Below are 27,898 nucleotides of genomic sequence, written 5' to 3' on the forward strand. Positions count from 1 at the left end.
AATGTGCTGGCATTGGAAAGGGTCCAGAGTAGGTTCACAATAATGATCCCAGAACTGAAAGGCTTAACATATGAAGAACGTCATTTGACTTTGGAACTGTACTCACAGGAGTTCTGAACAATGAGGTGGATCTCATTGAACCCTGCAGAATACTGAAAGGCCTTAATAGAGGACCAGAGGGCATAGATAGAGTGGATGTGGAGAGGCTGTTTTCAATGGTAGGAGAGTCTAGGACCAGAGGGCACAGCCTCAAATAAGTGGATGTCCCTTTAGAATAGAGATGAAAACCATTTATTTCACCAACAAGTGCTGAATACTTTACATTCATTACCATGGACACCTGTGGAAGGGCTTGAATGCTATCACCTCTTCCCACGTTGAATCAAGTGACATAGGGGATCATAGGGTTTTGGTTCCAGGTGAGCTGAATGCCTCCTTGGCTCACTTTGATCATGAAACCATGGAGGAACTCATGCAGCCTCCAGTGACCCAGTCCATGAGGCCGACATGACAGCATCCTTCAGAAGGGCGCACCCGAGGAAAGCTGTGGTCCAAATGGGGTACCTGGCCAAGCACTAATGAACTGTGCTGATCAACTGACTGGAGTGCTCAATGAGATCCTGAACCACTCACTCCGGGAGTCTAATGTACCCACCTGCTTCAAGCAGGCGTCAGTGAATCTGGCGCCCAACCAGAACATGGTAGGCTGCCTCAATGACTATCAGAGAGTCATAGAAGACGACACCAGAGGAACAGGCCTTTCAGCCCATCTACTCTATGCTGAACTGTATAAGCTGACTAGTCCATTGACCTGCACCTGGACGATAGCCCTCCATTCCCCTCTTATCCATGTATCTAACCAAGATTCTCTTAAACGTTGAAATCTAAAGCAGGCATTTTAACTTCACACTCTCACCACCCATCTGAGTGAATACATTTCTCTTCATGTTCCCGTAAACATTTCACCTTCCACCCTTAACCCATGGCCTCTAGTTGTAGTTTCACACAACCACAGTGGAAAAAGCCTGCCTGCACCTACCCTACCTATACCCCTCAAATCTCCCCTCAGTCTTCTACGTTTTAGGGAATAAAATTCTAACCTATTCAGTTTTTCCTTATAACTCGGGTCCTTCTGTCCCGGCAACAACCTTTTAACATTTCTCTGTTCTCGTTCAGTTTTATTTCCATCTTTCCTGTAGTTAGGCGACCAAAACTGCCCACAGTACCCTAACATAGACCTTACCAATCTCTTATACAAATTCAACATAACGTCCCAACTCCTGTACTCAATACTGAATGTGCCAAAAGTTTCCTTTACAGCCCTAACTACCTGTGATGATGCTTTCAATCAGTTTTGGACCTGTATTCCCACATCCTTTGGTTCTACTGCACTCCTCGGTGACCAGCCACTCACTGGGCAAGATCTACCCTGGTCGGTTCTCCCAAAGTGCAACACTGCACGCTTGTCTACATTAAATTCCATCTACTATTTTTTCAGCTCATTTTTCCAGCTGGTCCAGATCCCATTACAAGCTTTGCTAGTCTTCCATGCTGACAACTACACCTCCCGTCTCGGCGTCATCTGCAGATTTGCTGATTAACCACATTATCATCCAGGTTGTTGATATAGGTAACGAACAACAATGCACAGCGCCAGTCCCTGTGGCACTGCACTCCAGTTACTCCAATTAATCATCCAGTAACACTCACATCCACAGTGATGCTTTGGTGATGAAACATATCATTTCTGACCGAGAAGCAACTTGGACCCATTCCAGTTTGCCTACTGGCACAACAGGTCGACAGCAGAAGCTATTTCATTGGCTCTTCTCTCAGCCCTGGAGTATCTGGACAGCAAAGGTGCAATCATCAGGATGCTCTTTATCGAACACAACTCAGCATTCAGTACTATCATCTGCTCAAGACGAATCAGTAAGTTTCAACACCTTGACCTCAATAGCTCCTTGTGCAATTGGATCCTCGATTTTCTCACTTGCTGACCCCGGTCAATCGGACTGACAACAGCACCTCCATTAACCCAGATGCACCACAAATCCGTGTGCTTAGCCCCCTGGCTTGACTCACTGTGACTGTGTGTGCCTAAGAACAGCTCCAATGCCATATTCAAGTTAGCGGATCCCACCACTGTCACAAGCTGGATCAAAGTCGGTGACAAATCAGTACATAGCAGGGAGATTAAAAATCTGGCTGAGTGCTACCACTGCAACAACCTCTTAATGCAAGAACTGGGTGATGGGGGTCCCTGATAATGGATGCTGATTTCTACAATCAATGCTCCATGCAGATGTGCACAGTTGTGGGAGGGCTTACCCTGTGATGGACTGAGCCCTATCTACTATATTTTGGTAGAGTTTTCTGTTCCAGAGTGCTGGTGTTTCCATACCAGGCCGTGATGCAACCAGCCAACGTACTCTCCGCCACACATCCACAGAAGTTTGTCAAAGTATTAGAAGTCATGTTGAATCTTTGCAAACTTCTTAGGGACTAGAGGATCTGTCGTGCTTGTGGCCTGGGCCCAGGACAGATCCTCTGAAAGGGAAACTGAGGAACCTGACATTGCTGAGCCTGTCCCAATGATGACTGACTCATCGACCTCTGCTTTCCTCCTCGTGTGGCCGATAATCAGCCCCTTGGTCCTGCTGACACTGAGTGAGAGGTTGTTGTCGCACTGCTCGGCCAGATTTTCAACCTCCCTCCTGCGTTCTGATCTGTCACCGCCATTGATTCGGACTCGCTCTGTCTCTGGGAGTGTGTGATAGGACGGTGCATAACCTCTCCCCACCCCTCCCCCTGGACTGGGATTTTATACGCCTTCTACATTGCTGACTCATCAGCTGACTCTCGGAGAATTTAATGAAGAGGATTGAAGAAGCTGCTGAGTATTGAAGGGTATTGAATAATTCAGCCGGTTCTGTGCTATGGTCAGAACTGCGGTAAATCGGGTTCAAGTGAGGGTCAGCGGGGCTTGGCAATGGAACAGAAGAGCATTCATTTGTGGGGGCAGTGGTGAGTGGGTCACTGAGGAGGCAAGGGAGAGTGGGAGGTGCAGAAGAGGGAGGTGGAGATTGGAGGGGGGGAAGAAGCAAGGAGAGGGTGGGTTTAGAGAAAAGGGGAGAGTGAAGGTAAAAGATGGAAGGAGGAAGAGATAGAGGAGGAGAAAAAATGAGCACAGGAGATGAGGATGGAGAGAGAAAGTGAAAGCTGAGTGAAGGAGAAAGGCAGGGACATGGAACAAAATGGGAGATGGAGAGGGAAATAGAGAGACTGGGGGAGAGAAAGAGAAGGGAGGGATGAGACTGTGAGCTGGGAGTGGTGGAGAGGATTGTGGGAGGAGACTGAAGGGGATGACAGAGGGAACTATATGTACAGAGTGCAAGAGGGAACTGTGAGTGGGGGCAGTAGAAGGGAACTGTGTGAACAGGAGGGAGGGAGGGGATAGGGAGGGGACTATGAGCAGGGAGATGCAGGGGGTGGGAGGGAGGGGACTGTGTGTGTGAGGGTAGTGGAAAGGAGGGGACTGGGAGGGAGGTGACTGAGTGAGGGAGGTAGGAGGGAGGGGACTGTGTGAGTGAGGTAGATGGGAGAGGTCTGTGAGCAGGTGCCAGGAGAGAGGGAGAAGACTGTGGGAGGGAGGGGACTGTGAGCGAGGGAGGTGGGAGGGAGGGGACAGTGAGTGAGGGAGGTGGGAGGGAGGGTACTGTGACTGAGAGAGGTAGGAGGGAGGGGACTGTGAGTGAGGGAGGTGGGTGGGAGGGAGGGGTCTGTGAGCAGGTGCCAGGAGAGAGGGAGAAGACTGTGTGAGCGAGGGAGGTGACTGTGAGTGAGGGAGGTGAGAGGGAGGGGACTGTGTGAGTGAGGGAGGTGGGAGAGAGGGGACTGTGAGCAAAGGAGATGGGAGGGAGGGGACTGTGTGAGAGGTAGATGGGAGGGAGGGGACTGTGAGTGAGAGGTAGATGGGACGGAGGGGACTGTGTGAGAGGTAGATGGGAGGGAGGGGACTTTGTGAGTGAGGGGGGTGGGAGGGAGGTGACTGTGAGCGAGGGAGGTGGGAGGGAGGGGACTGTGAGTGTGAGAGGTGGGAGGGAGGGGACCGTGTGAGAGGTAGATGGAAGGGAGGGGAATGTGAGTGAGAGAGGTGGGAGGGAGGTGACTGTGAGTGAGGGGGGTGGGAGGGAGGGGACTGTGAGTGTGAGAGGTGGGAGGGAGGGGACCATGTGAGAGGTAGATGGGAGGGAGAAGACTGTGAGTGAGGGAGGTGGGAGGGAGGGGACTGTGAGTGAGGGAGGTGGGAGGGAGGGGACTGTGTGAGCGAGGGTGGGAGGGAGGGGACTGTGAGTGAGGGAGGTGGGAGGGAGGGGACTGTGAATGAGGGAGGTGGGAGGGAGGGGACCGTGTGAGAGGTAGATGGGAGGGAGAGGACTGTGTGAGCGAGGGAGGTGGGAGGGAGGGGACTGTGAATGAGGGAGGTGGGAGGGAGGGGACCGTGTGAGAGGTAGATGGGAGGGAGAGGACTGTGAGTGAGGGAGGTGGGAGGGAGGGGACCGTGTGAGAGGTAGATGGGAGGGAGAGGACTGTGAGTGAGGGAGGTGGGAGGGAGGGGACTGTGAGTGAGGGAGGTGGGAGGGAGGGGACTGTGAATGAGGGAGGTGGGAGGGAGGGGACCGTGTGAGAGGTAGATGGGAGGGAGAGGACTGTGAGTGAGGGAGGTGGGAGGGAGGGGACTGTGAGTGAGGGAGGTGGGAGGGAGGGGACTGTGTGAGTGAGAGAGGTGGGAGGGAGGGGACTGTGTGAGTGAGGGAGGTGACTGTGAGCGAGGGAAGTGGGAGGGAGGGGACTGTGTGAGTGAGAGAGGTGGGAGGGAGGGGACTGAGCAAGGGAGGTGGGAGGGAGGGGTCTGTGAGCGAAGAAAGTGGGAGGGAGGTGACTGAGTGAGGAAGTTGGGAGGGAGGGGACTGTGAGCGAGGGGGGTGGGAGGGAGGGGACTGTGTGAGTGAGAGAGGTAGGAGGGAGGGGACTGTGAGTGAGGGGGGTGGGAGGGAGGGGACTGTGAGTGTGAGAGATGGGAGGGAGGGGACCGTGTGAGAGGTAGATGGAAGGGAGGGGAATGTGAGTGAGAGAGGTGGGAGGGGACCATGTGAGAGGTAGATGGGAGGGAGGGGACTGTGTGAGTGAGGGAGGTGGGAGGGAGGGGACTGTGAGTGAGGGAGGTGGGAGGGAGGGGACTGTGTGAGCGAGGGAGGTGGGAGGGAGGGGACTGTGTGAGCGAGGGAGGTGGGAGGGAGGGGACTGTGAATGAGGGAGGTGGGAGGGAGGGGACCGTGTGAGAGGTAGATGGGAGGGAGGGGACTGTGTGAGTGAGTGAGGTGGGAGGGAGGGGACTGTGAGTGAGGGAGGTGGGAGGGAGGGGACTGTGAGTGAGGGAGGTGGGAGGGGACTGTGTGAGTAAGCGGAGGGGAGGTGGGAGGGAGGGGACTGTGTGAGAGGGAGGTGACTGTGAGCGAGGGAAGTGGGAGGGAGGGGACTGTGTGAGTGAGAGAGGTGGGAGGGAGGGGACTGAGCAAGGGAGGTGGGAGGGAGGGGTCTGTGTGAGCGGAGGAGGTGGGAGGGAGGTGACTGAGTGAGGAAGGTGGGAGGGAGGGGACTGTGTGAGCAAGGGAGATGGGAGGGAGGGGTCTGCGAGCGGAGGGGATGTGGGAGGGAGGGGTCTGGAGCAGGTGCCAGGAGAGAGGGTGGAGACTGTGTGAGAGGTAGATGGGAGGGAGGGGACTGTGTGAGTGAGGGAGGTGACTGTGAGCGAGGGAAGTGGGAGGGAGGGGACTGTGTGAGTGAGAGAGGTGGGAGGGAGGGGACTGAGCAAGGGAGGTGGGAGGGAGGGGTCTGTGTGAGCGGAGGAGGTGGGAGGGAGGTGACTGAGTGAGGAAGGTGGGAGGGAGGGGACTGTGTGAGCAAGGGAGATGGGAGGGAGGGGTCTGCGAGCGGAGGGGATGTGGGAGGGAGGGGTCTGGAGCAGGTGCCAGGAGAGAGGGTGGAGACTGTGTGAGTGAGGGAGGTGGGAGGGAGGGGACTGTGTGAGTGAGAGAGGTGGGAGGGAGGGGACTGTGAGCAAAGGAGATGGGAGGGAGGGGACTGTGAGCAAGGGAGGTGGGAGGGAGGGGACTGAGTGAGGAAGGGAGGTGGGATGGAGGGGACTGTGAGCAAAGGAGGTGGGAGGGCGTGGACTGTGTGAGTGAGGGAGGTGGGAGGGAGGGGACTGTGTGACTGAGGTAAATGGGAGGAGGGGACTGTGACCAAAGGAGGTGGGAGGGAGGGTACTTTGTAAGTGAGGTAAATAGGAGGGAGGGGACTGACAGAGAGGTAGGGGGAGGGGACTGTGAGTGAGGGAGGTGGGAGGGAGGGGACTGTGACTGAGAGGAAGGAGGGAGGGGACAGTGAGCTAGGGAGGTGGAAGGGAGGGGACTGTGTGAGTGAGCGAGGTGGGAGGGATGGGACTGTGACTGGGAGGTAGGAGGGAGGGGACTGTGAGTGAGGGAAGTGGGAGGGAGGGGACTGTGTGAGTGAGGTAAATGGGAGGGAGGGGACTGACAGAGAGGTAGGGGGGAGGGGACTGTGACTGAGAGGAAGGAGGGGACAGTGAGCGAGGGAGGTGGAAGGGAGGGGTCTGTGAGCGAGGGAGGTGGAAGGGAGGGGACTGTGACTGAGAGGTAGGAAGGAGGGGACTGTGAGTGAGGGAGGTGGGAGGGAGGGGACAGTGAGCAAGGGAGGTAGGAGGGAGGGGTCTGTGAGCGAGGGAGGTGGAAGGGAGGGGACTGTGGGAGGGAGGGGACTGTGACTGAGAGGTAGGAAGGAGGGGACTGTGAGTGAGGGAGGTGGGAGGGAGGGGACTGTGAGAGAGGTAGGAGGGAGGGGACTGTGTGAGAGAGGTAGGAGGGAGGGGACTGTGAGTGAGGGAGGTAGGAGGGAGGGGACTGTGAGTGAGGGAGGTGGGAGGGAGGGTACTGTGACAGAGAGGTAGGTGGGAGGGGACTGTGAGCGAGGGAGGTGGGAGGGAGGGGACTGTGAGTGAGAGAGGTGGGAGGGAGGGGACTGTGAGTGAGAGAGGTGGGAGGGAGGGGACTGTGAGTGAGAGAGGTAGGAGGGAGGGGAATGTGAGTGAGGGAGGTGGGAGGGAGGGAAGTGTGACTGAGAGAGGTAGGAGGGAGGGGACTGTGAGTGAGGGAGGTGGGAGGGTGGGGACTGTGACTGAGAGGAAGGAGGGAGGGGACAGTGAGCTCGGGAGGTGGAAGGGAGGGGACTGTGACTGGGAGGTAGGAGGGAGGGGACTGTGAATGAGGGAAGTGGGAGCGAGGGGACTGTGTGAGTGAAGTAAATGGGAGGGAGGGGACTGACAGTGAGGTAGGGGGGAGGGGACTGTGAGTGAGGGAGGTAGGAGGGAGGGGACTGACTGAGAGGAAGGAGGGAGGGGACAGTGAGCGAGGGAGGTGGAAGGGAGGGGACTGTGAGTGAGGGAGGTGGGAGGGAGGGTACAGTGAGCAAGGGAGGTGGAAGGGAGGGGACTGTGAGTGAGGGAGGTGGGAGGGAGGGGACTGTGAGTGAGGAAGGTGGGAGGGAGGTGACTGAGTGAGGGAGGTAGGAGGGAGGGGTCTGTGAGTGAGGGAGGTGGGAGGGAGGGGACTGTGGGAGGGAGGGGACTGTGACTGAGAGGTAGGAAGGGGACTGTGAGTGAGGGAGGTGGGAGGGAGGGGACTGTGTGAGAGAGGTGGGAGGGAGGGGACTGTGAGTGAGAGAGGTGGGAGGGAGGGTACTGTGTGAGAGAGGTAGGAGGGAGGGGACTGTGAGTGAGGGAGGTAGGAGGGAGGGGACTGTGAGTGAGGGAGGTGGGAGGGAGGGTACTGACAGAGAGGTAGGTGGGAGGGGACTGTGAGTGAGGGAGGTGGGAGGGAGGGGACTGTGAGCGAGGGAGGTGGGAGGGAGGGGACTGAGTGAGTGAGAGGTGGGAGGGAGGGTACTGTGACTGAGAGAGGTAGGAGGGAGGGGACTGTGAGTGAGGGAGGTGGGGGGGTGGGGACTGTGACAGAGAGGTAGGTGGGAGGGGACTGTGAGTGAGGGAGGTGGGAGGGAGGGGACTGTGAGCGAGGGAGGTGGGAGGGAGGAGACTGAGTGAGTGAGAGGTGGGAGGGAGGGTACTGTGACTGAGAGAGGTAGGAGGGAGGGGACTGTGAGTGAGGGAGGTGGAAGGGTGGGGACTGTGACTGAGAGAGGTAGGAGGGAGGGGACTGTGAGTGAGGGAGGTGGGAGGGTGGGGACTGTGACTGAGAGAGGTAGGAGGGAGGGGACTGTGAGTGAGGGAGGTGGGAGGGAGGGGACTGTGGGAGGGAGGGGACTGTGACTGAGAGGTAGGAAGGGGACTGTGAGTGAGGGAGGTGGGAGGGAGGGGACTGTGTGAGAGAGGTGGGAGGGAGGGGACTGTGAGTGAGAGAGGTGGGAGGGAGGGTACTGTGTGAGAGAGGTAGGAGGGAGGGGACTGTGAGTGAGGGAGGTGGGAGGGAGGGGACTGTGTGAGAGAGGTGGGAGGGAGGTGACTGAGTGAGGGAGGTAGGAGGGAGGGGTCTGTGAGCGAGGGAGGTGGGAGGGAGGAGACTGAGTGAGTGAGAGGTGGGAGGGAGGGTACTGTGACTGAGAGAGGTAGGAGGGAGGGGACTGTGAGTGAGGGAGGTGGGGGGGTGGGGACTGTGACAGAGAGGTAGGTGGGAGGGGACTGTGAGTGAGGGAGGTGGGAGGGAGGGGACTGTGAGCGAGGGAGGTGGGAGGGAGGGGACTGAGTGAGTGAGAGGTGGGAGGGAGGGTACTGTAACTGAGAGAGGTAGGAGGGAGGGGACTGTGAGTGAGGGAGGTGGGAGGGAGGGTACTGTGACTGAGAGAGGTTGGAGGGAGGGGAATGTGAGTGAGGGAGGTGGGAGGGAGGGTACTGTGACTGAGAGAGGTAGGAGGGAGGGGACTGTGAGTGAGGGAGGTGGGAGGGAGGGGACTGTGTGAGAGAGGTGGGAGGGAGGTGGGAGGGAGGTGACTGTGAGGGAGGTAGGAGGGAGGGGTCTGTGAGTGAGGGAGGTGGGAGGGAGGGGACTGTGGGAGGGAGGGGACTGTGACTGAGAGGTAGGAAGGGGACTGTGAGTGAGGGAGGTGGGAGGGAGGGGACTGTGTGAGAGAGGTGGGAGGGAGGGGACTGTGAGTGAGAGAGGTGGGAGGGAGGGTACTGTGTGAGAGAGGTAGGAGGGAGGGGACTGTGAGTGAGGGAGGTAGGAGGGAGGGGACTGTGAGTGAGGGAGGTGGGAGGGAGGGTACTGTGACAGAGAGGTAGGTGGGAGGGGACTGTGAGTGAGGGAGGTGGGAGGGAGGGGACTGTGTGAGTGAGAGAGGTGGGAGGGAGGGGAATGTGAGTGAGGGAGGGAGGGTACTGTGACTGAGAGAGGTAGGAGGGAGGGGACTGTGAGTGAGGGAGGTGGGAGGGAGGGGACTGTGTGAGAGAGGTGGGAGGGAGGGGACTGTGAGCGAGGGAGGTGGGAGGGAGGGGACTGTGAGCGAGGGAGGTGGGAGGGAGGGGACTGTGTGAGTGAGGGTAGTGGAAAGGAGGGGACTGGGAGGGAGGTAACTGAGGGAGGTAGGAGGGAGGGGACTGTGTGAGTGAGGTAGATGGGAGGGGTCTGTGAGCAGGTGCCAGGAGAGAGGGAGAAGACTGTGGGAGGGAGGGGACTGTGAGCGAGGGAGGTGGGAGGGAGGGGACTGTGAGTGAGAGAGGTGGGAGGAAGGGGACTGTGTGAGTGAGAGAGGTGGGAGGGAGGGGACTGTGAGTGATGGAGGTGGGAGGGAGGGGACTGTGTGAGTGAGAGAGGTGGGAGGGAGGGGACTGTGAGCGAGGGAGGTGGGAGGGAGGGGACTGTGTGAGTGAGAGAGGTGGGAGGGAGGGTACTGTGAGCGAGGGAGGTGGGAGGGAGGGGACTGTGTGAGTGAGAGAGGTGGGAGGGAGGGGACTGTGTGAGTGAGAGAGGTGGGAGGGAGGGGACTGTGAGCAAGGAAGGTGGGAGGGAGGGGACTGTGAGTGAGAGAGGTGGGAGGGAGGGTACTGTGAGCAAGGGAGGTGGGAGGGAGGGGTCTGTGAGCGAGGGAGGTGGGAGGGAGGGGACTGTGTGAGTGAGAGAGGTGGGAGGGAGGGGACTGTGTGAACAGGGGGAGGGAGCAATGGGACAGATGGTGAGAAAGCGACTGTTTATTCATTTCTAGAGATGCTGCCTGGCCTGCTGAGTTCCCCCGGCATTTCGTGCGTGTTGCATTGGATTACCAGCACCTGCAGAATTTCTTGTGTTTACGTTCAGTTTTGTGCCTGACTGTGTGAGGGAGAGGCAGCTGCGACAGGACCCTCACTGGCCTCAGGTGGGAGTCTGGACCTGGTAGCTGGGGGTGTGGTGGGGTGTGCAGGGTCTTGCAAGAGGAAGGGGACGTGACAGGAGGGGTGGGTGGTGGATGGTTTCGGTGTCAGCGCTGGAGTCAGTCACCGTTCTGGACAGAGACGGGGTGGGGGAGGGTGTGTGGGCTGTCCGAGTCAGGGAGGGTGGAGGAGAGGAGATGGGAAAGTGGAGAGGATATCTGGGACTGCGCGTGTACACTCTCTCTCTCTCACACACACACACACACACACACACACACACTCTCTCTCTCTCAGTCACGTACACACTCTCTCACACTCACGTACACACAATCTCTCACATACACACTCTCACATTCATACTCTCTCTCTCAGTCACGTACACACTCTCTCACACACACACACACACACACACACTCACACTCACGTACACACAATCTCTCACTCACGTACACACATTCATACTCTCACACACTCACACACACACGCTCTCTCTCTCTCAGTCACGTACACTCTCACACACACACACTCTCACACTCACACACACACACAATCTCTCACTCACGTACACACTCTCTCACACACACACACTCTCTCTCCTCTCATTCACATACACTCTCACATTCATACACTCACACACTCTCTCTCTCACTCATGTGCACACTCTAACACACACACACACTCACATTCATACACTCACACACACACACACACAAACCTAACACGCTCAGGTACACTCTTCCTCTGTATTTATGTAAGTTTTATGTGTGGGAATGTGTGTTAGGCTGTGAATGTTGCTGACAAAACAAAAGCATACACACAACCACACTCCTTCCCGCCCTCTTCCCTCCTTCTGTTCCCCCTCCTCTACCTCCCCTCCCCCTCAACCCTCCCTAACTGACCTGTCCCCCTCTCCCCCTCCTCTCCTCCCCTCCTCCCCTTCCTCCTCCCTCTACCCTCTCTCCATCTCTCTCAGTCCCTTCCTCTTTCACTCCTCTCCCTCCGACCCTTCCCTTTCCTCTCTCCCCGAAACTTCCCTTTCCTCTCTCCCCCGGCCCTTCCCTGTTCTCTCCCCAACCCCCCCGACCCTTCCCTGACCTCTCCCCCCCGACCCTTCCCTGTCCTCTTCCACCCCAACCCTTCCCTGTCCTCTCCCCCGACCCTTCCCTTCCCTTCCCTCTCCCCCGACCCTTCCCTTCCCTTCCCTCACCCCGACCCTTCCCTTTCCTCTGCCACGACCCTTCCCTTCCCTTCCCACTCCCCCGACCCTTCCCTTTCCTCCCCCCCGACCCTTCCCTTTCCTCCCCCCCGACCCTTCCCTTTCCTCCCCCCCGACCCTTCCCTTTCCTCTCCCCGACCCTTCCATTTCCTCTCTGCCCCAACCCTTCCTTTTCTCTCTCCCCCGACCCTTCCCTTTCCTCTCCCCCGACCCTTCCCTTTCCTCTCTCCCCCGACCCTTCCCTTTCCTCTCCGCGACCCTTCCCTTTCCTCTCCCCGACCCTTCCCTTTCCTCTCCCCGACCCTTCCCTTTCCTCTCCCCGACCCTTCCCTTTCCTCTCCCCCGACCCTTCCCTTTCCTCTCCCCGACCCTTCCCTTCCCTCTCCCCCACCCTTCCCTTTCCTCTCCCCGACCCTTCCCTTTCCTCTCCCCCGACCCTTCCCTTTCCTCTCCCTGACCCTTCCCTTTCCTCTCCCCGACCCTTCCCTTTCCTCTCCTCCAACCCTTCCCTTTCCTCTCCCCCGACCCTTCCCTTCCCTCTCCCCCGACCCTTCCCTTCCCTCTCCCCCGACCCTTCCCTTCCCTCTCCACCGACCCTTCCCTTTCCTCTCTCCCTGACCCTTCCCTTCCCTCTCCCCCACCCTTCCCTTTCCGCTCTCCCCCACCCTTCCCTGTCCTCCCCCCTGACCCTTCCCTTTCCTCTCCCCCGACCCTTCCCTTTCCTCTCTCCCCGACCCTTCCCTTTCCTCTCCCCGACCCTTCCCTTTCCTCTCCCGACCCTTCCCTTTCCTCTCCCCCGACCCTTCCCTTTCCTCTCCCCGACCCTTCCCTTTCCTCTCCCCCGACCCTTCCCTTTCCTCTCCCCCGACCCTTCCCTTTCCTCTCCCCCGACCCTTCCCTTTCCTCTCCCCCGACCCTTCCCTTTCCTCTACCCCGACCCTTGCCTTTCCTCTCCCCGACCCTTCCCTTTCCTCTCCCCGACCCTTCCCTTTCCTCTCCTCCGAGCCTTCCCTTTCCTCCCCCCCGACCCTTCCCTTTCCTCTACCCGACCCTTCCCTTTCCTCTCTGCCCCGACCCTTCCTTTCCTCTCTCCCCCGACCCTTCCCTTTCCTCCCCCCCGACCCTTCCCTTTCCTCTCCCCGACCCTTCCCTTTCCTCTCCCCGACCCTTCCCTTTCCTCTCCCCGACCCTTCCCTTTCCTCTCCCCGACCCTTCCCTTTCCTCTTTCCCCCGATCCTTCCCTTTCCTCTCCCCGACCCTTCCCTTTCCTCCCCCCCGACCCTTCCCTTTCCTCTCCCCCACCCTTCCCTTTCCTCCCCCCCGACCCTTCCCTTTCCTCCCCCCCGACCCTTCCCTTCCCTCTCCCCCATCCTTCCCTTTCCTCTCTCCCCGACCCTTCCCTTTCCTCTCTCCCAGACCCTTCCCTTTCCTCTCCCCGACCCTTCCCTTTCCTCTCTCCCACGACCCTTCCCTTTCCTCTCCCCGACCCTTCCCTTTCCTCTCTCCCCGACCCTTCCCTTTCCTCTCTCCCCGACCCTTCCCTTTCCTCTCTCCCCGACCCTTCCCTTTCCCCTCTCCCCGACCCTTCCCTTTCCACTCTCCCCCGACCCTTCCCTTTCCTATCCCCCGACCCTTCCCATTCCTCTCCCCGACCCTTCCCTTTCCTCTCTCCCCGACCCTTCCCTTTCCTCTCCCCCGACCCTTCCCTTTCCTCTCCCCGACCCTTCCCTTTCCTCTCCCCCGACCCTTCCCTTTCCTCCCCCCCGACCCTTCCCTTTCCTCCCCCCCGACCCTTCCCTTTCCTCTCCCCCGACCCTTCCCTTTCCTCTCCCTGACCCTTCCCTTTCCTCTCTCCGACCCTTTCCTTTCCTCTCTCCCCCGACCCTTCCCTTTCCTCTCTGCCCCGACCCTTCCCTTTCCTCTGTGCCCCGACCCTTCCCTTTCCTTTCTCCCCCGACCCTTCCCTTTCCTCTCTCCGACCCTTTCCTTTCCTCTCTCCCCCGACCCTTCCCTTTCCTCTCTGCCCCGACCCTTCCCTTTCCTCTGTGCCCCGACCCTTCCCTTTCCTTTCTCCCCCGACCCTTCCCTTTCCTTTCTCCCCCGACCCTTCCCTTCCCTCTCCCCCGACCCTTCCCTTCCCTCTCCCCCGACCCTTCCCTTCCCTCTCCACCGACCCTTCCCTTTCCTCTCTCCCTGACCCTTCCCTTCCCTCTCCCCCACCCTTCCCTTTCCGCTCTCCCCCACCCTTCCCTGTCCTCCCCCCTGACCCTTCCCTTTCCTCTCCCCCGACCCTTCCCTTTCCTCTCTCCCCGACCCTTCCCTTTCCTCTCCCCGACCCTTCCCTTTCCTCTCCCGACCCTTCCCTTTCCTCTCCCCCGACCCTTCCCTTTCCTCTCCCCGACCCTTCCCTTTCCTCTCCCCCGACCCTTCCCTTTCCTCTCCCCCGACCCTTCCCTTTCCTCTCCCCCGACCCTTCCCTTTCCTCTCCCCCGACCCTTCCCTTTCCTCTACCCCGACCCTTGCCTTTCCTCTCCCCGACCCTTCCCTTTCCTCTCCCCGACCCTTCCCTTTCCTCTCCTCCGAGCCTTCCCTTTCCTCCCCCCCGACCCTTCCCTTTCCTCTACCCGACCCTTCCCTTTCCTCTCTGCCCCGACCCTTCCTTTCCTCTCTCCCCCGACCCTTCCCTTTCCTCCCCCCCGACCCTTCCCTTTCCTCTCCCCGACCCTTCCCTTTCCTCTCCCCGACCCTTCCCTTTCCTCTCCCCGACCCTTCCCTTTCCTCTCCCCGACCCTTCCCTTTCCTCTTTCCCCCGATCCTTCCCTTTCCTCTCCCCGACCCTTCCCTTTCCTCCCCCCCGACCCTTCCCTTTCCTCTCCCCCACCCTTCCCTTTCCTCCCCCCCGACCCTTCCCTTTCCTCCCCCCCGACCCTTCCCTTCCCTCTCCCCCATCCTTCCCTTTCCTCTCTCCCCGACCCTTCCCTTTCCTCTCTCCCAGACCCTTCCCTTTCCTCTCCCCGACCCTTCCCTTTCCTCTCTCCCACGACCCTTCCCTTTCCTCTCCCCGACCCTTCCCTTTCCTCTCTCCCCGACCCTTCCCTTTCCTCTCTCCCCGACCCTTCCCTTTCCTCTCTCCCCGACCCTTCCCTTTCCTCTCTCCCCGACCCTTCCCTTTCCCCTCTCCCCGACCCTTCCCTTTCCCCTCTCCCCGACCCTTCCCTTTCCACTCTCCCCCGACCCTTCCCTTTCCTATCCCCCGACCCTTCCCATTCCTCTCCCCGACCCTTCCCTTTCCTCTCTCCCCGACCCTTCCCTTTCCTCTCCCCCGACCCTTCCCTTTCCTCTCCCCGACCCTTCCCTTTCCTCTCCCCCGACCCTTCCCTTTCCTCCCCCCCGACCCTTCCCTTTCCTCCCCCCCGACCCTTCCCTTTCCTCTCCCCCGACCCTTCCCTTTCCTCTCCCTGACCCTTCCCTTTCCTCTCTCCGACCCTTTCCTTTCCTCTCTCCCCCGACCCTTCCCTTTCCTCTCTGCCCCGACCCTTCCCTTTCCTCTGTGCCCCGACCCTTCCCTTTCCTTTCTCCCCCGACCCTTCCCTTTCCTTTCTCCCCCGACCCTTCCCTTTCCTCTCTGCCCCGACCCTTCCCTTTCCTCTCTCCCCGACCCTTCCCTTTCCTCTCCCCGACCCTTCCCTTTCCTCCACCCCGACCCTTCACTTTCCTCTCCCCCGACCCTTCCCTTTCCTCTCCCCCGACCCTTCCCTTTCCTCTCCCCCGACCCTTCCCTTTCCTCCCCCCCGACCCTTCCCTTTCCTCTCCCCGACCCTTCCCTTTCCTCTCTCCCCCGATCCTTCCCTTTCCTCCCCCCCGACCCTTACCTTCCCTCTCCCCCACCCTTCCCTTTCCTCTCTCCCCGACCCTTCCCTTTCCTCCCCCCCGACCCTTCCCTTCCCTCTCCCCCATCCTTCCCTTTCCTCTCTCCCCGACCCTTTTCTTTCCTCTCTCCCCGACCCTTCCCTTTCCTCTCTCCCCGACCCTTCCCTTTCCTCTCTCCCACGACCCTTCCCTTTCCTCTCCCCGACCCTTCCCTTTCCTCTCTCCCCGACCCTTCCCTTTCCTCTCTCCCCGACCCTTCCCTTTCCTCTCTCCCCGACCCTTCCCTTTCCTCTCTCCCCGACCCTTCCCTTTCCTCTCTCCCACGACCCTTCCCTTTCCTCTCCCCGACCCTTCCCTTTCCTCTCTCCCCGACCCTTCCCTTTCCTCTCTCCCCGTCCCTTCCCTTCCCTTCCCCCCGACCCTTCCCTTTCCTCTCCCGCGACCCTTCCCTTTCCTCCCCCCCGACCCTTCCCTTTCCTCTCCCCGACCCTTCCCTTTCCTTTCTCCCCCGACCCTTCCCTTTCCTCTCTCCCCCGACCCTTCCCTTTCCTCTCTCCCCCGACCCTTCCCTTTCCTTTCTCCCCCGACCCTTCCCTTTCCTGTCTCCCCCGACCCTTCCCTTTCCTCTCCCCCGACCCTTCCCTTTCCTCTCCCCCACCCTTCCCTTTCCTCTCCCCGACCCTTCCCTTTCCTCTCCCCGACCCTTCCCTTTCCTTTCTCCCCGATCCTTCCCTTTCCTTACTCCCCGACCCTTCCCTTTCCTTTCTCCCCCGACCCTTCCCTTTCCACTCTCCCCCGACCCTTCCCTTCCCTCTCCCCAGACCCTTCCCTCTCCCCAGACCCTTCCCTTTCCTCTCTCCCCCGACCCTTCCCTTTCCTCTCTCCCGACCCTTCCCTTTCCTCTCCCCTGACCCTTCCCTTTCCTCTCCCCCACCCTTCCCTTTCCTCTCCCCCGACCCTTCCCTTTCCTCTCCCCCGACCCTTCCCTTTCCTCTCCCCCAACCCTTCCCTTTCCTCTCTTCCGACCCTTCCCTTTCCTCTCTTCCGACCCTTCCCTTTCCTCTCCCCAGACCCTTCCCTCTCCCCAGACCCTTCCCTTTCCTCTCTCCCCCGACCCTTCCCTTTCCTCTCTCCCGACCCTTCCCTTTCCTCTCCCCAGACCCTTCCCTTTCCTCTCCCCGACCCTTTCCTTTCCTCTCTCCCCGACCCTTCCCTTTCCTCTCCCCTGACCCTTTCCTTTCCTCTCCCCCACCCTTCCCTTTCCTCTCCCCCGACCCTTCCCTTTCCTCTCCTCCGACCCTTCCCTTTCCTCTCCTCCGACCCTTCCCTTTCCTTTCTCCCCGACCCTTCCCTTTCCTTTCTCCCCCGACCCTTCCCTTTTCTCTCCACTGACCCTTCCCTTTCCTCTCCCCCACCCTTCCCTTTCCTCTCCCCCGACCCTTCCCTTTCCACTCTCCCCCGACCCTTTCCTTTCCTCTCTCCCCGACCCTTCCCTTTCCTTTCTCCCCGACCCTTCCCTTTCCTTTCTCCCCGACCCTTCCCTTTCCTTACTCCCCGACCCTTCACTTTCCTCTCTCCCCGACCCTTTCCTTTCCTCTCTCCCCCGACCCTTCCCTTTCCTCTCCCCTGACCCTTCCCTTTCCTCTCCCCCACCCTTCCCTTTCCTCCCCCGACCCTTCCCTTTCCTTTCTCCCCGACCCTTCCCTTTCCTTACTCCCCGACCCTTCCCTTTCCTTTCTCCCCCGACCCTTCCCTTTCCACTCTCCCCCGACCCTTCCCTTCCCTCTCCCCAGACCCTTCCCTTTCCTCTCTCCCCCGACCCTTCCCTTTCCTCTCCCCCGACCCTGCCCTTTCCTCTCTCCCTGACCCTTTCCTTTCCTCTCTCCCCGACCCTTCCCTTTCCTCTCCCCTGACCCTTCCCTTTCCTCTCTCCCCGACCCTTTCCTTTCCTCTCCTCCGACCCTTCCCTTCCCTCTCCCCCGACCCTTCCCTTTCCTCTCCCCCGACCCTTCCCTTTCCTCTCCCCGACCCTTCCCTTTCCTCTCCCCGACCCTTCCGTTTCTTCTCCCCCGACCCTTCCCTTTCCTCTCCCCCGACCCTTCCCTTTCCTCTCTCCGACCCTTTCCTTTCCTCTCTCCCCGACCCTTCCCTTTCCTCTCCCCCGACCCTTCGCTTTCCTCTCCCCCGACCCTTCCCTTTCCTCTCCCCCGACCCTTCCCTTTCCTCTCCCCCGAGCCTTCCCTTTCCTCCCCCCCGACCCTTTCCTTTCCTCTCCCCGACCCTTCCCTTTCCTCTCCCCCGACCCTTCCCTTTCCTCTCCCCGACCCTTCCCTTTCCTCTCCCCCGACCCTTCCCTTTCCTCTCTCCCTGACCCTTCCCTTTCCTCTCTCCCCCGACCCTTCCCTTTCCTTTCTCCTGAACCTTCCCTTTCCTCTCCCCCACCCTTCCCTTTCCTCTCCCCGACCCTTCCCTTTCCTCTCCCCGACCCTTCCCTTTCCTTTCCCCGACCCTTCCCTTTCCTTTCTCCTGACCCTTCCCTTTCCTCTCCCCCAACCCTTCCCTTTCCTCTCCCCGACCCTTCCCTTTCCTCTCCCCGACTCTTCCCTTTCCTCTCCCCCACCCTTCCCTTTCCTCTCCCCGACCCTTCCCTTTCCTCTCCCCAACCCTTCCCTTTCCTTTCCCCAACCCTTCCCTTTCCTTTCTCCTGACCCTTCCCTTTCCTCTCCCCCAACCCTTCCCTTTCCTCTCCCCAACCCTTCCCTTTCCTCTCCCCGACCCTTCCCTTTCCTCTCCCCGACCCTTCCCTTTCCTCTCCCCGACCCTTCCCTTTCCTTTCCCCGACCCTTCCCTTTCCTTTCTCCTGACCCTTCCCTTTCCTCTCCCCGACCCTTCCCTTTCCACTCTCCCCCGACCCTTCCCTTTCCTCTCCCCCGACCCTTCCCTTTCCTCTCTCCCTGACCCTTCCCTTTCCTCTCTCCCCCGACCCTTCCCTTTCCTTTCTCCTGAACCTTCCCTTTCCTCTCCCCCACCCTTCCCTTTCCTCTCCCCGACCCTTCCCTTTCCTCTCCCCGACCCTTCCCTTTCCTTTCCCCGACCCTTCCCTTTCCTTTCTCCTGACCCTTCCCTTTCCTCTCCCCCAACCCTTCCCTTTCCTCTCCCCGACCCTTCCCTTTCCTCTCCCCGACTCTTCCCTTTCCTCTCCCCCACCCTTCCCTTTCCTCTCCCCGACCCTTCCCTTTCCTCTCCCCAACCCTTCCCTTTCCTTTCCCCAACCCTTCCCTTTCCTTTCTCCTGACCCTTCCCTTTCCTCTCCCCCAACCCTTCCCTTTCCTCTCCCCAACCCTTCCCTTTCCTCTCCCCGACCCTTCCCTTTCCTCTCCCCGACCCTTCCCTTTCCTCTCCCCGACCCTTCCCTTTCCTTTCCCCGACCCTTCCCTTTCCTTTCTCCTGACCCTTCCCTTTCCTCTCCCCGACCCTTCCCTTTCCTCTCCCCCACCCTTCCCTTTCCTCTCCCCGACCCTTCCCTTTCCTCTCCCCCACCCTTCCCTTTCCTCTCCCCGACCCTTCCCTTTCCTCTCCCCCACCCTTCCCTTTCCTCTCCCCGACCCTTCCCTTTCCTCTCCCCGACCCTTCCCTTTCCTCTCCCCCACCCTTCCCTTTCCTCTCCCCGACCCTTCCCTTTCCTCTCCCCCACCCTTCCCTTTCCTCTCCCCCACCCTTCCCTTTCCTCTCCCCGACCCTTCCCTTTCCTCTCCCTCGACCCTTCCCTTTCCTCTCTCCCCCGACCCTTCCCTTTCCTCTCCACCACCCTTCCCTTTCCTCTCCCCGACCCTTCCCTCTCCCCGACCCTTCCCTTTCCTCTCCCCGACCCTTCCCTTTCCTCTCCCCGACCCTTCCCTTTCCTCTCCCCGACCCTTCCCTTTCCTCTCCCCGACCCTTCCCTTTCCTTTCCCCGACCCTTCCCTTTCCTCTCCCCCGACCCTTCCCTTTCCTCTCCCCAGACCCTTCCCTTTCCTCTCCCCGACCCTACCCTTTCCTCTCCCCTGACCCTTCCCTTTCCTCTCCCCCGACCCTTCCCTTTCCTTTCTCCCGACCCTTCCCTTTCCTCTCTCCCCCGACCCTTTCCTTTCCTCTCTCCCCCGACCCTTTCCTTTCCTCTCTCCCCGACCCTTCCCTTTCCTTTCTCCCCGAACCTTCCCTTTCCTTTCTCCCCGACCCTTCCCTTTCCTTACTCCCCGACCCTTCCCTTTCCTCTCTCCCCCGACCCTTTCCTTTCCTCTCTCCCCCGACCCTTCCCTTTCCTCTCCCCTGACCCTTCCCTTTCCTCTCCCCCACCCTTCCCTTTCCTCCCCCGACCCTTCCCTTTCCTTTCTCCCCGACCCTTCCCTTTCCTTACTCCCCGACACTTCCCTTTCCTTTCTCCCCCGACCCTTCCCTTTCCACTCTCCCCCGACCCTTCCCTTCCCTCTCCCCAGACCCTTCCCTTTCCTCTCTCCCCCAACCCTTCCCTTTCCTCTCTCCCGACCCTTCCCTTTCCTCTCCCCCGACCCTGCCCTTTCCTCTCTCCCTGACCCTTTCCTTTCCTCTCTCCCCGACCCTTCCCTTTCCTCTCCCCTGACCCTTCCCTTTCCTCTCTTCTTGACCCTTTCCTTTCCTCTCTCCCCGACCCTTCCCTTTCCTCTCCCCTGACCCTTCCCTTTCCTCTCTCCCCGACCCTTTCCTTTCCTCTCCTCCGACCCTTCCCTTCCCTCTCCCCCGACTCTTCCCTTTCCTCTCCCCAGACCCTTCCCTTTCCTCTCCCCGACCCTTCCCTTTCCTCTCCCCGACCCTTCCCTTTCCTCTCCCCCGACCCTTCCCTTTCCTCTCCCCCGACCCTTCCCTTTCCTCTCCCCCGACCCTTCCCTTTCCTCTCCCCCGACCCTTCCCTTTCCTCTCTTCCGACCCTTCCCTTTCCTCTCCCCAGACCCTTCCCTCTCCCCAGACCCTTTCCTTTCCTCTCTCCCCCGACCCTTCCCTTTCCTCTCTCCCGACCCTTCCCTTTCCTCTCCCCAGACCCTTCCCTTTCCTCTCCCCGACCCTTTCCTTTCCTCTCTCCCCGACCCTTCCCTTTCCTCTCCCCTGACCCTTTCCTTTCCTCTCCCCCACCCTTCCCTTTCCTCTCCCCCGACCCTTCCCTTTCCTCTCCTCCGACCCTTCCCTTTCCTCTCCTCCGACCCTTCCCTTTCCTCTCCACTGACCCTTCCCTTTCCTCTCCCCCACCCTTCCCTTTCCTCTCCCCCGACCCTTCCCTTTCCACTCTCCCCCGACCCTTCCCTTTCCACTCTCCCCCGACCCTTTCCTTTCCTCTCTCCCCGACCCTTCCCTTTCCTTTCTACCCGACCCTTCCCTTTCCTTTCTCCCTGACCCTTCCGTTTCCTCTCCCCGACCCTTCCCTTTCCTCTCCCCGACCCTTCCCTTTCCTCTCCCCCGACCCTTCCCTTTCCTTACTCCCCGACCCTTCCCTTTCCTCTCTCCCCCGACCCTTTCCTTTCCTCTCTCCCCCGACCCTTCCCTTTCCTCTCCCCTGACCCTTCCCTTTCCTCTCCCCCACCCTTCCCTTTCCTCCCCCGACCCTTCCCTTTCCTTTCTCCCCGACCCTTCCCTTTCCTTACTCCCCGACCCTTCCCTTTCCTTTCTCCCCCGACCCTTCCCTTTCCACTCTCCCCCGACCCTTCCCTTCCCTCTCCCCAGACCCTTCCCTCTCCCCAGACCCTTCCCTCTCCCCAGACCCTTCCCTTTCCTCTCTCCCCCGACCCTTCCCTTTCCTCTCTCCCGACCCTTCCCTTTCCTCTCCCCCGACCCTGCCCTTTCCTCTCTCCCTGACCCTTTCCTTTCCTCTCTCCCCGACCCCCCTTTCCTCTCCCCTGACCCTTCCCTTTCCTCTCTTCTTGACCCTTTCCTTTCCTCTCTCCCCGACCCTTCCCTTTCCTCTCCCCTGACCCTTCCCTTTCCTCTCTCCCCGACCCTTTCCTTTCCTCTCCTCCAACCCTTCCCTTCCCTCTCCCCCGACCCTTCCCTTTCCTCTCCCCCGATCCCTTCCCTTTCCTCTCCCCGACCCTTCCCTTTCCTCTCCCCGACCCTTCCCTTTCCTCTCCCCCGACCCTTCCCTTTCCTCTCCCCCGACCCTTCCCTTTCCTCTCCCCCGACCCTTCCCTTTCCTCTCCCCGACCCTTCCCTTTCCTCTCCCCCGACCCTTCCCTTTCCTCTCTCCGACCCTTTCCTTTCCTCTCTCCCCGACCCTTCCCTTTCCTCTCCCCCGACCCTTCCCTTTCCTCTCCCCCGACCCTTCGCTTTCCTCTCCCCCGACCCTTCGCTTTCCTCTCCCCCGACCCTTCCCTTTCCTCTCCCCCGAGCCTTCCCTTTCCTCCCCCCCGACCCTTCCCTTTCCTCTCCCCGACCCTTCCCTTTCCTCTCCCCCGACCCTTCCCTTTCCTCTCCCCGACCCTTCCCTTTCCTCTCCCCCGACCCTTCCCTTTCCTCTCTCCCTGACCCTTCCCTTTCCTCTCTCCCCCGACCCTTCCCTTTCCTTTCTCCTGACCCTTCCCTTTCCTCTCCCCCGACCCTTCCCTTTCCTCTCCCCGACCCTTCCCTTTCCTCTCCCCCACCCTTCCCTTTCCTCTCCCCGACCCTTCCCTTTCCTCTCCCCGACCCTTCCCTTTCCTTTCCCCGACCCTTCCCTTTCCTCTCCCCGACCCTTCCCTTTCCTCTCCCCGACCCTTCCCTTTCCTCTCCCCGACCCTTCCCTTTCCTTTCCCCGACCCTTCCCTTTCCTTTCTCCGACCCTTCCCTTTCCTTTCTCCTGACCCTTCCCTTTCCTCTCCCCGACCCTTCCCTTTCCTCTCCCCCACCCTTCCCTTTCCTCTCCCCGACCCTTCCCTTTCCTCTCCCCCACCCTTCCCTTTCCTCTCCCCGACCCTTCCCTTTCCTCTCCCCCACCCTTCCCTTTCCTCTCCCCCACCCTTCCCTTTCCTCTCCCCGACCCTTCCCTTTCCTCTCCCCCACCCTTCCCTTTCCTCTCCCCGACCCTTCCCTTTCCTCTCCCCCACCCTTCCCTTTCCTCTCCCCGACCCTTCCCTTTCCTCTCCCCCGACCCTTCCCTTTCCTCTCTCCCCCGACCCTTCCCTTTCCTCTCCCCCACCCTTCCCTTTCCTCTCCCCGACCCTTCCCTCTCCCCGACCCTTCCCTTTCCTCTCCCCGACCCTTCCCTTTCCTCTCCCCGACCCTTCCCTTTCCTCTCCCCGACCCTTCCCTTTCCTTTCCCTGACCCTTCCCTTTCCTCTCCCCCGACCCTTCCCTTTCCTCTCCCCAGACCCTTCCCTTTCCTCTCCCCGACCCTTCCCTTTCCTCTCCCCTGACCCTTCCCTTTCCTCTCCCCCGACCCTTCCCTTTCCTTTCTCCCGACCCTTCCCTTTCCTCTCTCCCCCGACCCTTCCCTTCCCTCTCCCCCGACCCTTCCCTTTCCTTTCTCCCGACCCTTCCCTTTCCTCTCTCCCCCGACCCTTCTCTTCCCTCTCCCCCGACCCTTCCCTTTCCTCTCCCCGACCCTTCCCTTTCCTCTCCCCTGACCCTTCCCTTTCCTCTCCCCCGACCCTTCCCTTTCCTTTCTCCCGACCCTTCCCTTTCCTCTCTCCCCCAACCCTTCCCTTCCCTCTCCCCCGACCCTTCCCTTTCCTTTCTCCCGACCCTTCCCTTTTCTCTCCCCGACCCTTCCCTTTCCTCTCTCCCCCGACCCTTCCCTTCCCTCTCCCCCGACCCTTCCCTTTCCTCTCCCCGACCCTTCCCTTTCCTCTCTCCCCCGACCCTTCCCTTCCCTCTCCCCCGACCCTTCCCTTTCCTCTCCCCGACCCTTCCCTTTCCTCTCCCCTGACCCTTCCCTTCCCTCTCCCCCGACCCTTCCCTTTCCTTTCTCCCGACCCTTCCCTTTTCTCTCCCCGACCCTTCCCTTTCCTCTCTCCCCCGTCCCTTCCCTTCCCTCTCCCCCGACCCTTCCCTTTCCTCTCCCCGACCCTTCCCTTTCCTCTCTCCCCCGACCCTTCCCTTCCCTCTCCCCCGACCCTTCCCTTTCCTCTCCCCGACCCTTCCCTTTCCTCTCCCCCGACCCTTCCCTTTCCTTTCTCCCGACCCTTCCCTTTCCTCCCCCCGACTCTTCCCTTCCCTCTCTCCACAGGTTTCAGGTGAGAGGGGAAAGATTTAAAATATCCCAAGGAATCCATTTTCCAAGCAGAGGGTGGTTTTTGTCTGGATCAGGCGGTCCATGGAGTCCAGGTCGCTCACAAGGTTGACCGGACATTTGGACAGATGCATGCTCAGCAAATGTATGCCAAATGCAGGCAAAAGGGTCTGGCTCAGGTAGACAACATGAACGAAGGACCTGTTTCTATGCTGTTGACCCTCTGTCTCCCACCCACCCTTCCGCACACTCTGCCCCCACCTCCCCTTCTCTCCCTCCACTCCCCTCCTCTTCGCTCCCTCCACTCCCCTCCCCTTCTACTCCTCGCCTGACTCTGACCCTCACAGCTCGGACACCGCCAGACAGATCCAAGCTCCCAGGACACGGCACAGCAAGGAGGAGATCCAGGCTGCCACGTCCGCTGGGGGCAGAGAGAGAGAGCGAGGGAAAGGACGCGGGCACCCGGGAGACCCTGCCTGGTCCCAAGTGGCAACACCCCTTGGAACAGGAGGCCAACCATCCAGTCTCTGACCTGCTTTCGGGGCCCTACCCCTCACCCTGACGACCTTGACCCTAGAAAGCCGGTCAAGGCCACAATCGGGCCCCCATCACCCGGCAGTGATGCCGGGAGCCAAGCACCCCGGGGAGACCCTCGCCTCCTTCCTCCTCCTCGTCTCCCTCGCCCCCCGCCTGGCTCACTCCCAGAATGAGACGGAGCCCCTGGCCCTGGAGGGGAAGTGCTTGGTGGTGTGCGACTCCGATCCGCAGGCCGGCCCGGGGAAGGGGGTGGGGGGAGAGGGGGCATCCCTGGGGATGTCGGTGCGCACCACCGGTGTCAAGGCCGCCTTCTCCGCCCTGCGGGGAACCAACCATGAGCCAGCGTCGCCCTCCAATGGGTCTGCCTCGGTCCGATTTGATCAGGTGAGCGTGTGTGTGTGTTTATGTGTATTGGTAAATTGGTTTCTTATCAGTGACAGTGAAAATCTTTCTTTGTACAGATCAGTACAAGCGAAAAGCAATAACAGACTGCAAAATAAAGTGTTACAAAGAGGTGAAGTCAAACGAGAAGGAAGAGGTAGTCAGTGAAGCCAAGAGCCTGTTTTGTCGTACTGTTCAATGGGGTTTTCTATCTGTGGGTTATTTTATCAGTGGGCTAGTAGCGGTCCTTGAGCCTGGTGGTGTGTGCTTTTGGGTTTTCGTATCTTCTGCCCAATGATGGGGGGAGAAAAGAGATCGCCCCTGGTGAGTGGGGTCTTTGACTATGTTGGCGGCTTTGCTGAGGCAGCGAGGTCTCTGTCGGTCCCATAGACTCTCTGCAATTGCTTGTCGTCAAAGGCAGTGTAGTTGCTGTATGAAGACACAATGCAGACGGATAGGATGCTCTCTGTGAACACGTATGTAAACACTGCTGAGGGTCAGCAGGGACATACCGAGCTTCCTTACCCTGGATGGCGCGTCCCGGTCACCGTGCACGATGGAGGTGTGACGTGTCCCTTCCTGCTTCGTCCCGTCCAGGTCTTGGTGAACATCGGCCGGCACTTCAACCGGGAGCTCAGCGTGTTCGTGGCTCCGCAGAGGGGCGTCTACAGCTTCACCTTCCACGTGGTCAAAGTGTACAACCGTCAGACCATCCAGGTTCGGGGGCAGGATGTGTGGTGGGTGGGGGGGGGGGGTGGGGAGGCACATCTTCCCATTCTCCATCGGCATTTATCTCTGAAACCAGATCCCTTCCCAGTCCCAGGGAAAGCTTGCCCTCAGAATGTGGCCAACATTACCACCGTTCGGAAGGGCGAGTGGATTATAGTCTGACCTTTCACCCCTATCCACTCCCTGACAACCTAGGCTCAAAGCCAGTGCTTGCCCAATGAGGAGTGGGGGTGAGTGTGGATGTGTAGTTTTAGAGGGGTGGGGGGGGGGGAGGATGTGCCAGCGGGTCAGATGGTGACCTTTCACCTGGAATTTAAAATACTGGGCCATTAGGGAAGGGATAATTGGGGTGGGGGTCAGTTGGTTTTGTAGTGACCTCTCACCTTCGGGGTCAGCTCTGGCTATGGGCTAGGAAGTTGACATTTAACTCTGATAACTCGCAGTGTGGAAGAGGGACAGAAACGAGATGGAGGCTCCCTGACCCCCAGCTGACCTCTGTCCCCTTTCTCCCCGACAGGTGAGCCTGAGTGTGAATGGCCGGCCGATCATCTCCGCCTTTGCCGGCGACCAGGAGGTGACCCGTGAGGCGGCGACTAACGGCGGGCTGGTTCACATGGAGAAGGGTGACCGGGCCTCGCTCCAGCTGGAGCAGGGGAGCCTCGTGGGTGGCTGGAAGTACTCCACCTTCTCTGGTTTCCTGGTCTTCCCGCTGTAACTTCCCATCGTCTGACCTGCTGGGGGTTGAGAATGGGGAGCTCCCTTTTCCCAGATCCATCATCCCCACCGGACGTAGCCGACCTGCCCAAATGTTAACTTAGGAGGGGTGGACGGGGTGTATTTAAGGGTGGGGGGTGGGGAGGATGAGCATCCCTCAAAGCTCGGCTAACCCATCCCATTGCCAAGTGACAGGTGAGGGAGGGGGAGTTGAGGTGGTTCAAACCTTCAAGATGTAGGTTCTTCCCATTTTCCAAAAACGTCTCCCTCAGGATGTGGGCAGCCGAGGACGGGATTCCTGACCCCCTCCCCCCCGCCTCATATGGCCAACCTTCCCACAATTCCAAAGGAAAGATCGTTCTCAGGATGAAGCCAACCTTCCCACAATTCCAAGGGTTATCTGTGGGGATGGGATGAGTTAGGAAGAGATGGGTATGTGGAGGGCGGTAGGGGAGGAGGCTTTGAGGGCTTTTTCCCATCATGCCAAAGGTGTGTCAGAGATGGGGATGAGATCCTCAAGATGTGGCCAACCTTCCCATAATTCCATATGCATCCTAGGGGAGAGACGCCCTCAGCAAACGATCAACCCTCCAATAATTCACCGGGTGACATGGGGAAATGATTCTCTCCTCCGCAGGATGACTAACCATCTTATCAATGCCAAGGGTGTTACCCTCAGCATGTGGCCAACCTTCCCATAATTCTCCAGGGACAGGTTGCCCTCAAGATTTGGCCAACCTTCCCTTCAAGGAGTTGTCCTCAGGATGTGGACAAAACCTTCTCATAATTCCAGGGGTAGAGTTCTCCTCAGGATGACTGCGACCTTCTATAATTCCCAATGGTCTCTCAGCGGGGCAGGTTTGCCCCATCGTCCCTAAGGGTAACCTCAGGCCAGGGCCCCTTCACTGGTTCCTGACCAAAATCTAACACTCCCTGTAGCCCTGGCCCCCTCGCTGCATCTGCTGTACTGAACTCTCACTGCCCTCATCCCCCGTACCTCCCAGCAACCAACTGTGCCCCGCCACTTCCCCACTTCCTGACGCCCATGGGAGAGATATCTCATGCTTTCCACCCAAGAGGCTGTGGCCCGATAAGAGAACGGGAATGTGAGCCGACTTCATGGGCGTACCCTCCCTCCGGCTCTCCACCAATGAAAAGCGGAATGGAAAGTCTACTGTTCATCCTCACCTCGGTCCCATCCAGTGACCTCTGCTCCCAAACTTCCCTCAACCGCTCAGTGACCAACTGATTGAAGCCTGGGGAGGGCCCAGAGAGTCGAGGACTGGCAGGGAAGATCCTGGCCACCTGGAAAGAGCAACACAGTTTGGGACATTGAACATTCCCACCCCTTTAACAGGGTTACCTAACATAGATACTACCTTTTTAACAGGGTTGCCTAAAGAGGGGTTTCTCCCTTTAACAGGGGTCCCTGGTGGAAAGAGACTCCCCCTTTAGTAGAGGACCCTGATGGAGAGAAACTCCCCTTTTAACAGGGGTTCCTGACAAAAAGAGTGACTTCCTCTTAGAATTTACAGAGGGAACTCCTGGGCAGTTGGTTGTAGTTAGTCCAGTTATCACTGGTAGACTTAATAATATCCTCGGGACCGGAGGGAGCTTTGAATGTCTTCCTTACTTCAGTGGGGTCCGGTAACGATGGCACAAAACTGGTGCGGCTTCGGAAACAGTTTCGGACTCAGCGCTGGGGGCATCGTCACTGCCATGTATCATGCCTTCACCTCTGTATCGACACCCTCCTCCTCGTTCAGATTTATTAAATTACCCTGTTAAGGATGTCTAAAGC

General features: G+C 59.5%; 1 protein-coding gene across 4 annotated transcripts; it reads left to right on the forward strand.

Moving 5' to 3' along the window:
- The first annotated feature begins 2,578 nt into the window (after nt 1-2,578).
- Nucleotides 2,579-27,896, forward strand: LOC132381871 (cerebellin-1-like). 4 transcript variants are annotated; one of them, XM_059951595.1, is made up of 5 exons: nt 2,579-2,942; nt 10,297-10,446; nt 24,084-24,657; nt 25,252-25,371; nt 25,901-27,896. In XM_059951595.1, the coding sequence occupies exons 3-5, from the start codon at nt 24,358-24,360 to the stop codon at nt 26,096-26,098; spliced, it is 618 nt and encodes a 205-aa protein (XP_059807578.1). In that variant the 5' UTR covers nt 2,579-2,942; nt 10,297-10,446; nt 24,084-24,357; the 3' UTR covers nt 26,099-27,896. The 4 variants fall into 4 exon arrangements, with proteins under 4 accessions (XP_059807578.1, XP_059807577.1, XP_059807580.1 ...); XM_059951594.1 differs by having other exon boundaries at nt 2,579-2,910; XM_059951597.1 differs by having other exon boundaries at nt 2,916-2,954.
- Nucleotides 27,897-27,898: the final 2 nt, after the last annotated feature.

The sequence above is a fragment of the Hypanus sabinus genome, chromosome 26, assembly GCF_030144855.1.
Source record: "Hypanus sabinus isolate sHypSab1 chromosome 26, sHypSab1.hap1, whole genome shotgun sequence".
In the NCBI taxonomy this organism is placed as follows: Eukaryota; Metazoa; Chordata; class Chondrichthyes; order Myliobatiformes; family Dasyatidae; genus Hypanus; species Hypanus sabinus.

Coding starts and splice junctions, on each gene's coding strand:
- LOC132381871 (XM_059951595.1), top strand. CDS start 24,358: ATGCCGGGAGCCAAGCACCCCGGGGAGACCCTCGCCTCCTTCCTCCTC. Junction 24,658..25,251: donor CCTCGGTCCGATTTGATCAG/GTGAGCGTGTGT, acceptor CGTCCCGTCCAG/GTCTTGGTGAACATCGGCCG. Junction 25,372..25,900: donor ACAACCGTCAGACCATCCAG/GTTCGGGGGCAG, acceptor TCTCCCCGACAG/GTGAGCCTGAGTGTGAATGG.